This window comes from Glossina fuscipes, unplaced genomic scaffold, assembly GCF_014805625.2.
Source record: "Glossina fuscipes isolate IAEA_lab_2018 unplaced genomic scaffold, Yale_Gfus_2 1, whole genome shotgun sequence".
NCBI classification, from domain to species: domain Eukaryota; kingdom Metazoa; phylum Arthropoda; class Insecta; order Diptera; family Glossinidae; genus Glossina; species Glossina fuscipes.
In genome coordinates, this window is record NW_023998415.1 from 10,727,005 (window position 1) to 10,737,752 (window position 10,748).

A 10,748-nucleotide genomic window follows, 5' to 3' on the forward strand; every position below is an offset into this window, starting at 1 on the left:
AAAAAAAAACTTAAAAGGTTATATTTACAAACTATTTCCTATTTATCTTGTGCGCTATACACAATCGCTACAAAGTGTTGAGAGGTAAATTTAGTCGTCATTTGTGAATCTGTTCTTTGGGAGTATCGCCAGCATATAAAACGCAGTCAGTGGTGCCCAAGGAATACTACATTTTTTGCCTTTTGATACTCGAGAATATAAAAAGAGAGCGTTGCACATTTACATATGACAGAGCAAATTTCTTTCCCTTCAAGTTAAGTTCGAAAAAAAAAAAAAATGTTACGAAAAGGATTCAATTGCAGAAGCCTAAACGATATCTGTGCATCAGCCACTTAATCTCAATATCGGACTCTTTATATTCTATCAAGATAGCTATTTAAGCTAACTGGCAATTTTAACGTCTCATTACGATTCGAAAATTAGCTGGTGTTGGTTACTGTAATCGGTCGCCAAACGTTTGCATGTTTGCAATGGCTTAGAGGTTCGTTCGCAACTCGGGTCTGTACCGGCTGTTGGTGTGCCTTTGCACAAGCTTTTTTTCCTTTTTTTTTCCTCTCTTATTTATTTATGCATGAATTTTATTTATTTATTTATTTTTTTTTTGTTTTACTCCTCTTTATATATTTTATTTTAATTAATTAATAATTAGCATAAGATTTACTTCTACGAGTCTATTGAATTCCGCTGTAATTTGATATTAGCTGAGTTTCATGTGTGTAAATAAAAATAAAAATAAATAAAAGTAAATAAATTGTTAACAATAATAAATAAATGAATAAATATAAATTTACAGGAGCACTATGTTAAAATCTGGCGCAGTCCTCTTCCTTTAGGTTGTATTTAATTTGTTGCTAGAGAGTAGTCATCAGACATCATTCGATCATACATAGTCCCTTTGCTTTGAGAATTGCAAGCTCGGATTATCCACAGTTGAAAAAGTACAAATTTCCATCACAGGCCAACCGATAATAACACAAAAACAAAAACAAAAAAATAGAAAGCCGATCTACAAAACAAGTTCGGTGAAAGGTGTTTAATTGCTTGTTAACACTAAAGCACTTACTTAAGAAAAATGCTAATAAAGCAAAGAGATCCAAATATTCGGAAGCAAAAGCATTTACATGTCTCCGCCATCTATTCTATTCCATACAATGGATAAGTTCCTTGTGCCATTTGCGTGCCATCAAATTCCTTCCATTCATATTTGTGGGGAGAGACGCTTTTTTATAAGTCTCCAAATGATTTTCGACACATATTCAATGAAGGGGAGATATATTTTGATTTGCTTGGATGTCTTTTTCCGAAATTAAAGCGATCAAGCATATAGTTATGCCGAGTATTCCAAACCTGAAGATATTGAGTCTATTATGTAATCACGTAATAAGATATAAATCCTCTTTGAGGAGATATAATCATTATGTTCGTAGATTTGTGCCTTCGTTCATTTGATTAAAGTCAGACTTCTGCTTAGCCTTTATAATATCATTCTATGGCGGCGACAGAAAGAGCTCTCTCTTTTAGTAGGGCGTCTTGCAACAACAGTTTATTGATTCCGTGGGTTATATGCTCTTTGGCCTAATCCTTTTTCAGGTAAGGGTTATAAGACCTTGTTATCATTTACATTGATTTCTTTATGATTACTTCTCAAGCCATGTAATAAGTCAGACGAGCGCTGCTTTTTATGTGTTCAAGATTTACGAGGGCCCTCTGGCTACAGCACGCAAGGCGAGCAAAGACACTAAGCGATTATGGCATTGCTCTCTTATGGCATTATACTCATTATTTACATAGCGTTTAATCTTCGCCAACATAAGAATGTTTCGTTTAAAGACGCGTAAGTATTAAGGAAACGATGATAGGGATTTTTGTTGTATAGGATGTATTTTCAATCAAGTACTTTAAGATCTTCATGGTGGAAGGTGGTGCTTTTGAAAATTTACTCGTGAGCAGCGATATAAATTTTCTTCGTATTTTGTTCTTCTTCACGACAAAATAATAATTATTTTTATTGAGATGAATTCTAGGATTTGCTGATTAAATAGCTTATGCCTTTTCAGTGTAAGAGTAGAGAGATATAGGAGAAGTTCAATCCGCTCTTTTATCCTTTTATTTAACACAGTTTTATTACTTTTTATTTTATGTTTGTTTAAATCTTAATTTTTGTATGTTTTTATTATAATTTTTATTTGACGTTAACCAAAGAATTTGTAGGTAATCCTTAATAATATATATATAATTTTTTTGTTTTTTGTTTTTGTTTTTTTTTTTTTTTTGCTTATAAGAAATTGTATAAAATAAAGACAATAATAAAATTTTTCCATTTTTCAATCGGGTTAGTTAGCAAAAACCTAAACAAAAAAAAAAAAACAATTTTTTACTCTTTTTTTGACAAATTATTTTTGGAAATATTGCGATTCTGTAAGTCAATCATTTAAACCAACGTTTTCAACTATAGTCTTAAAAATTTAATCATGATATCGAAAATAAATCATTAATAAAAATAAACAAAAAAATGAAAAAATGGTCAAAAAATTAAAGAGTTAAAAAATAAAGAGCAAAAAATTTCAAAAATAAAAAAAACTTTTCTTTTTTAACAACATTATCGTTACTGTGAGAAAAAAAGAAAGGAGAAATTAATATGTAAGTAAAGCAGAAGAGAGATAGAGAGAGAGAGAGTAGAGTGATAATTGTTTAGGGACAAAACTTCCTTCGTTTTTCGAGAATTACTTGGAGATCTCCGTTTGTTGGGGTTGACGTGCTTCGCATTGATTTTTTACTCTCCACCCGTTAGCGACAAAATTAAAAAGAGAATAGTGCTCACGCAAATTGAAGACTCGTCCATGGAGTCTTAAGTTAAAAGGCTTTTCATGTTAATAAAGCTAACTGAAAAGACTTTCGGAGGCTTTTTCCAAATCCCAATTCTCTTTTGATAAAACGGCACGAGCATCGTGTTCATTAATGCCCATATCTTGTAAACGTTGAATTTTTGCATCACAATCCGGATATCTATGAGGACCTAAAAGTATTGAAATGAAATTCCTTTTATTTTCTTTTTTTTTTGTTTTTACTATTGTTTTTTTTATACCCACCACTGTAAGATGGGGGTATACTCATATTGCTTTTTTTCCAATAATGTATGTAACAAGCAAAAGGAAGCTTCAGAGACCCTATAAAGTATGTATATACATATATTCTGGATCAGCGTGAAAGTCTGAGTCGATTTAGCCATGTCTGTCCGTCGGTGTGTGTCTGTGGGTGTGTGGTGTGTGTTGTTCGCACTCTCCTTGTCGCAAAAAATGAAGATGTCGACTTCAAATTTAGTAGAAACGTTGCGGAAGTGTCTGCACGCAGGTTCGTTATGAGCTATGGGCCAAATCGGAACGTCGGAACGGAAGCGCGCAGTCGAGCGTAATCTGAACTCAATTCCGTTTTTTTTTTTTTTTAACAAAAATTATTGGATTTTTGCTCGTTACTCGGAAAATTATAAAAGTTAGAAGGTAGGCCGAAATTTTCCACATTTACTTTACGAAGCACTCTACCTCACTCCTTACGTGCAAAAATGGAAAATATCTGCAATAATCACACAAAGTAACAAATGATTAAATTTTGTTTTTACACTTTTTCGAGATTTTATGCTTATTTATCATAAGGCAAACAAGACCGAATGGTTAAAAACTATTTTGTATATTCTCCTTAAATGAAGATACGTTATCTGCCTAAAAATGGTTTAATTTTAAAATGAATATGGTAGAGACAACCCCGATTACTTTTTTTCATCATAACACCAGCGATATGGGTATCAAATCAAAGAATTTGAAGAGTAGAATGCGAAAAACATAATGGTGGGTATGCGAGATTCGGCTCAAGCCGAATATAATTTTTTTTAAATTATTTGATTAAAATTTTTTTTTTCACAATAATTTACCTCCTGCATAAACATTGGTCCAATGTCGTGCGGTCATTTCAAATAATTGCGGTTTATCTTTGTATTGATAGGCTACCACTGCGTCTTGAGGATCGTCGGGTTCAGCGGCGGCCAATAAAGCTTGCAGCGATAGTAAAACGGTACGCAAAGTCATCGCAGCCGCCCTTTTCATTGAAATAGAAGAGAAGAGAAGAGAAGAGAAGAAAAGAAAAATGAAAATGATTAAACATGATTAGCTAAAAGCTATTGCAATATCTAAGTTAATTTAAGGTAGGCACTTGTATTAGGGTTACTATTATTCCAATAGTTTTCTCTTTCACTCTTTCTCACTCTTAAAAATCGCTTCTCCCCCGATGGGGTAGAAAGTAGTGTTTCTTTTACATCCGCAATATCGAGGTTCATTCAATTTGATATCTTGCAATATCGATGAGTGAATATCTTGATGTGTGCACGCATTGCCTAAAATCCGAGAATGTTTCTTCCTTTACATTTTATTGAAATTCTCAAATTTTCCCTCAGGCGTAATAATTGAAATATAACTTTAAAAATGGATCTGTGCACAGTATGCAAACATGCCGGCGGTACGGAAAACTTAATATCAATCATCTGAAATCAATATAACTAAGGAATTTATTGTTGCATTGAGACGTAGTCTCCTACGACTCCTTAACGATGCAGGTGAAGGTTGTAGGAAATGTTCTTGTAATTACGGGCGTGTTCGCTGGTTGACGAAAAGCAGCTTCATACTTGACCTTATGGAATCATTTTATACCAAACTTGAAATCAACACATCTACTATCAGATGTAAATTACATTTGTTTGGCTGCTACTGTTGAGCTCGTTAATCAAGATCAACTTTGCAAAGAATTTTTATTTTGCCTTTGGAAAAACTCATTTCCTTGAAACTGTACATTGCTGCCTCTTGAAAGTCGATTTGAATTAATTAATGTTGTGAAGTGAAAGTTGGAGGAATTTGTGAGGAAGTGATTACCTAACTAGATGACATAAACGTATTGCTCAAGTGAAGCCGTTCAACCTGATTAATGAAAGGTGCGTTTTAATTTTGACAATGTGTGGTACTGTTTTTTCGACAAAGTGTTCATTGCACTTAGCAGATATATAATTAAGACAAACATTTATCCGCGATCATTTCTTAACAAAATGTGTGCTAGCTTGAGGTGAAAGAAGGTTCTTGATGGAATAAAGATTCCTTCGAAAACGAGAATACATTTTTTTCATTCTCTTTCGATTATAATGAAATTTTTGGGGGACGGAAAGAAATAATTGAAATCTATTAAAAGCAGATAAGACATTTTTGTTGTTATTCTCATCAGTTTGGAATTTCAATTTGGGAAAATTTTTGTTTGAAAGATGATTGTTTTTTAAGAATATATAAATTTTACCAGTTATCTTTTAAAATATCCAAACAAATAGCTCCTGTCACTGATGATATATTTGGATGCCAAATTCTGGTGACAAAGCGTACCTGGAAAAAAGAAAATTTCATCAAGTATGAATCTAGCGATATAAGATGTAAGAGGAACTTTTTAAATATTACCTTTGGTGGATTAAAAGGGTACGTTTCGGGCACTTTGATTTCCAATACGAATTTACCACCCTCGTATGGCGTGTCTGGTGGTCCAGCTATTTCACCACGTAATTCAGTCCAACTATCATTAACCAATTCTATTTTGATCGAACATTGTACTATCTAAAGAAAATAAAAAATTGCATTTTTTTTTCTTTTGTAATAATAATTCATTTATATTAGTTAGTAAGTAAGTGATTTTTAAATTTAAAATCATGAAGCGTATTGAAATATGGACACAATTGTTAAATCGATTCCGTCTTTGCCGCTTACATATGCACTTTTTAGTTAAAGTTTATAAACCAATAATTAATCATGAATTAATTAATACAATTTATTCGATTATTAATTAAGATTAAAAAAGTATTTTGTACCAATACAATTGACTATCAAATTTCTTCCGGCGCAAGAGTAATATAAGAAAAATAGAATTAGATAGTAACACGGCTAATGAATTGTGCAATCAAAAAATTAAACAATAAATATATATGTAGCAGGTAATCACATTCAGAATTATAGAAAAAAGGTAAGTGTTCTTAATCTATTTATATTAACCATAACTTTTGGTATTATAAGTTAACGAATTCTATAAAACTCGTATAATTTATTTGATTTCCATTACTTGTTTCTTTCATTGCATAAAAATTTGGTAAAATTTGTATACCGGCTGCGAGAAGGATGAATAAAACCTTCGGATGAATTTTTGATTCGCATCAGGACATAAAAGATTCAAAGTATGCGAGTTACTCTATCGATCGACATAGATTTTTACATAGATGTCTTAGTTCTACTTACATAATTTTTTTTTTGTTTACTTTTTCGGACTTGTTTACACCTCCGGTTGTTCTTATGTCTTTTATGTCACAGTTTTCAATGTTATATCATAAGTAGTATTTAAATTAATGTATGCAAGCGATTACTGGTTGGAATGCTTTGCCTATAGCGTAGACACCATCTGTAACCTGTAACGATATATAGCTGTCAATTTGCGAACTTCTAGACCATGGTGTGTTAGCCACGATCGGCACGTGAACGGATGGATATATCAACTTAATCGATTTCGAGTCTTTAACTCGACTGATTTAAAATATGTACAGTTTGAGGCATATTCCTATATGTTACGAATATACGGGCACGGATTTAGCATAGGCATATTATCCTTTAGTAGTGGATATAAAAGATTCTGTTTTGTTTGCAGCGCTGTCAGTATGCATTTATTATCAAGTTTCAACACTTGCTAATTTAGATAAGCGGCCTTCCGATTGATTGTCAATAATTAATTTCAGTAAATATCAGATATATTATAAAAATTCAAAGTTTTATGATTGAAAATTGACGAACTGCATGCAATACAATTTAGATGGTAAACATGTTAAGATAAACACGTTAAAATCTTAATATAACAATTTTATTCGAGAACACTGAGCCAATAGAAATTTAAAACCTTAGCTGCTAGCAGTGACATCAGTAAAGAAATCTTTTCGGCATAGTTCCAAGAAAAAAACATGTATTAATATTTGTAATAATTGTTTTAATGATTAGAATAAAGGCGGATGGGGAGGTAATTATATGCTCGATTTTGTAAGCACTTATGGACAAATAGTCATCTACGTACCTCTTCACTGCGCATTACTTCCTTGAATTCTCGCTTAATGCGGGATACTGCCATATTAGCCATGATGTGACTCGGTTCTCGAAGGACTTTCTCTTTTCTTTTTTTTTTAATTTTTAACAGGCCTTTCTTCTTGAAATTTATTTTTAAATTCTATTTCTGTCGTTGCGATTTTTTCTTTTTTTTTTTTTTGGCTTGTTTTCCTTTTAACAGAAAGAAATTGTGTTTTGTTTTTTGATGCAGATCTTGTTCTTGCTTTGCTCGTGCACTTTCCAACAGATGTTAATGTTGTTCAGTTCTGGTCTTGCAAATGGTATTTCCAAGCGAATATGTAAATCAAAATAATTATAAATTAGATTAACAAAATAAAGTTGCTCTCAAAAACGGTCCTAAAAATTCATATGATTCGTCGGCTTGCGTGTGTGCGCTTTCTTTCCACTTAAAGGAGATTTTATCAAAAAAAATTGGTTAATATTCGCTATTGTTTTTCAAAGTTCTTTCATATGCACACGCTCGTACGCACATACACATATACACAAATATATATATATATATATATATAAATATAATATATATATATATATATATATATATATATATACACGCGCAACACAGCAAAATCTTTTGAAGTTTTGTTTTCTTATTTTTTCGGTTCGGTTTCTTCTATAATCAAAGAAAATATTCTTGTTTTGTTTTTGTTACTTAGCATTTGACGCTTTTTAAATCCATTATAATTTGCTGAATTCTGATTGCTTTAGAAATTTGTTTGAAGAAATAAAAGAATAATTAAAAACTTTCTGGATTTTGTGTGTGTGCTCAGCAGGACAAAAAAAGTTTTTATTCTGTGCGCATACAATGTTGCCATATTACATCTTAAACGGTAATGCAATTGACTCAGAAAATTTGTTAAAACCGTTAATATGGGATAGATCTCGTAAAAAATAAAATCTCGTAAGATCTCGTAAAAATAAAAAAAAATAATGTCAATATTTCAAAAAATTAAATTTCAGGCTAATTTGTTTACCAAAAAAAATAAATAAATAAATAAAATTAAAATTTTTAATCTTCTTACTGTTCTACTATAAAATTTATGGAGGCGTTTCAAGCAAACCGCCACTTTTCAAGCGGTGAGCTTATATCGACATTACAAACTCCTGAAAAGGTTGAAATTATACAATAAAACAGATAAAAGTATTGTAAAGTGTATATAAGAAAAAAATGAAGAAAAAACAAAAAAAAAATAATGTTAACTCGACACTGGTACTGTCTGAATGATTTTTCTTAAAATCAGACTTATTACGTTACAAGAATTTAAAGACATGGAAAATACGTCTAATCTATAGTCGTGTTTCTTACTTTATGTACGACTAATTATTAATGCGTTCGACAACAATAGCTGAAATGCGTCAATAATATTCAATTCAATAGAAGCGGAAATGTCAAAACCAGTGCTGTTAAAAAAATGTTAAAATTTCAAAAATACATGACGATAGTAAACTCGTATATTCTGCTCGTAACAATGAAAAACAAACGAATACGTAAGAGTGTACAATATATATGAATTGTTGCAAATATATGTAAAATATACATACACTTGATACACGAATTTTTTTAAAACGGAATTTAATTTAACATGAGTTATAAAGAAAAAAATTATATCCTTACAATTCTATTCATTTTGTTACACCCACAATCCGGTTGGATTATGTCAATTACATGCGTATATGATTGGGATTCCGCAAATTATGCATAGAGTAAGGACGTAACGCATTTCATACTCAATTTAGTTTGGTTTTTCATAGTAAAATTTATTTTTTATAATACATTTGATGAATTAAAATGTGTAAGCACGAAGTAAATACTTAAGTGAATTCTAACAAGAGTGTCTTTAATATTGTTTATTGTACTTTTCACTTGTTTCAGGTTTTAGGTCCGTGATCAATCTATTATTTTTCCATTCAGCCAATATCTTCTGTATCTATAGTATAAAGGGAGAATCGGGTATATATATGCTTGTATATATGCCAAGTCATAGATTAGTTAAGTTAAGCAGACTATATAGATTCATTGATTTATTCATTTATTAAGCAAATCTTAAGGGAAACACTGAAACTAACTTTTATAAAGTAAAAATAAAAAAGCAATAAAGATCAAATTCATGTATAAATTAATAATAAAAAAAAAAAAACCATGCACACTTATAGCATAGCGGCGCACTCGTAGTCAGTGTAGATCTAAACTGGGGGAAGGAATCGCTAAATCGATGCAAATATGCAAAAGCTAGGCGACCAAAATTGCCGAACATAATTAATTTAATTACGAAGTATGCAAAGTGTTTTAAGATTAGAAATTAATTTAACATTGTGATCAAAAAAAAAAAAAAAAAAAAAAACCAATATCCAAACTAAATTGTGCGGCTATATCGAATATCAGAAATTTATTCTTTTCCTATCTAAATTGGTAGCATTTTGACAGACATCTGTGTAAAATTTCGCATCATAAATGTCATCAGTGTTTCAGTTACGTTTTGTTTTGCATCGCACAAAAAGTATTTTTTCCGATTTCGAGAATGTGTGATATTGTTAAACAAAAAAGTTGCATTCAATTTTATTTGTGATATGAGATGAGATGAGACACTTGACGCATACGACCACCCATAAGCAAGTAATCAATGAAGTGTATATCGTACGATAGGTTAGGCGAAGATCTAAAAAATCACGCGAAAGTCGCTTACGAATCAAGGTGACAAGTTAGTAGTTTTCTTCGATTATCGCGGTGCTATGCGATATGAATTCCTTCCGGCGGGTCAAACTGTTAATAAGAAATATTATTCTTGTTTAAGGATTATTTTGAAGACAAAGAAATAGATTTGGAATAATAATAAGTGCATTTGAGTATAAAAAAAAATTAAATTGCTCTTACCTTTTGACACAATAGTCAAGCCGTCGTAGGATCCGATATTAAGATAAAATTATAGATATCATTTACATTTTTGCAGAATACCTTGAACGAGCTCTTAATTATGCCTACATTGACTAAGTTTTATGAAAATAAAATTTATGGAAGCGGTGTTAGGAACATTCAAGTGTATCTTTTTTAATAAGGTAGGGGAGTCAATTTAGCACCTAAAATACACGTACGCCTCTTCAGTAAAGCTAAGACTAACAATAGCAATCTATTTGCATCATGAAAGTGTTTGTTAGTTTTATAGCCATTTGTTGAGATAGTTTACAAGCGAAATATATTAAAACATGATAAAAATGAGAGAATAGCAAGAATAGCTAAACTGATGGAAGGCAGATAGATGATCGTGAAAATATTTTAAATTACCTTTAGGACAAGATATATGGAAGCGATAATGATTATTCCATTGAGCACTCATTTCATAAATATTCGAATCCCTTTCCATGATACCAAGCAATTTCACGAATTGAAAATCAAACAAAGGATATTTTTAGTATCTTCATTGTTAGCGATAATACTGCTAGCTACTGCTAGCGGATAAGATGATTTTCTAACAAATTACATTTAAAAGTTTCTATAAACCTTTTTTTCACAATTCATTTCACAATTCTTTAGTAAAACAAGCCACAGCCAAAATTCGGCTTTTGAAGTCATCATGC

At 31.1% G+C, this 10,748-nt stretch overlaps 1 protein-coding gene and 2 long non-coding RNA genes across 5 annotated transcripts; all 3 read right to left on the bottom strand.

The window, feature by feature from the left end:
• Positions 1 to 2,578: 2,578 nt before the first annotated feature.
• Positions 2,579 to 7,291, bottom strand: LOC119632230 (ubiquitin-conjugating enzyme E2-22 kDa). Of its 2 annotated transcripts, none has more exons than XM_038025037.1 (5): positions 7,129 to 7,291; positions 5,484 to 5,636; positions 5,329 to 5,411; positions 3,926 to 4,089; positions 2,579 to 3,016 (listed from the first exon to the last, which is right to left on the bottom strand). In XM_038025037.1, the coding sequence occupies exons 1-5, from the start codon at positions 7,189 to 7,191 to the stop codon at positions 2,880 to 2,882; spliced, it is 600 nt and encodes a 199-aa protein (XP_037880965.1). In that variant the 5' UTR covers positions 7,192 to 7,291; the 3' UTR covers positions 2,579 to 2,879. The 2 variants fall into 2 exon arrangements, with proteins under 2 accessions (XP_037880965.1, XP_037880966.1); XM_038025038.1 differs by lacking the exon at positions 2,579 to 3,016 and adding an exon at positions 3,529 to 3,570.
• A 2-nt stretch (positions 7,292 to 7,293) lies between these two features.
• LOC119632232 lies at positions 7,294 to 7,961 on the bottom strand. Of its 2 annotated transcripts, none has more exons than XR_005246758.1 (2): positions 7,828 to 7,961; positions 7,294 to 7,563 (listed from the first exon to the last, which is right to left on the bottom strand). It is a non-coding gene; the product is annotated as an uncharacterized LOC119632232 (long non-coding RNA). The 2 variants fall into 2 exon arrangements; XR_005246759.1 differs by lacking the exon at positions 7,828 to 7,961 and adding an exon at positions 7,728 to 7,814.
• A 1,694-nt stretch (positions 7,962 to 9,655) lies between these two features.
• Positions 9,656 to 10,251, bottom strand: LOC119632688. Its single transcript, XR_005246804.1, has 2 exons — positions 10,048 to 10,251; positions 9,656 to 9,936 (listed from the first exon to the last, which is right to left on the bottom strand). It is a non-coding gene; the product is annotated as an uncharacterized LOC119632688 (long non-coding RNA).
• Positions 10,252 to 10,748: the final 497 nt, after the last annotated feature.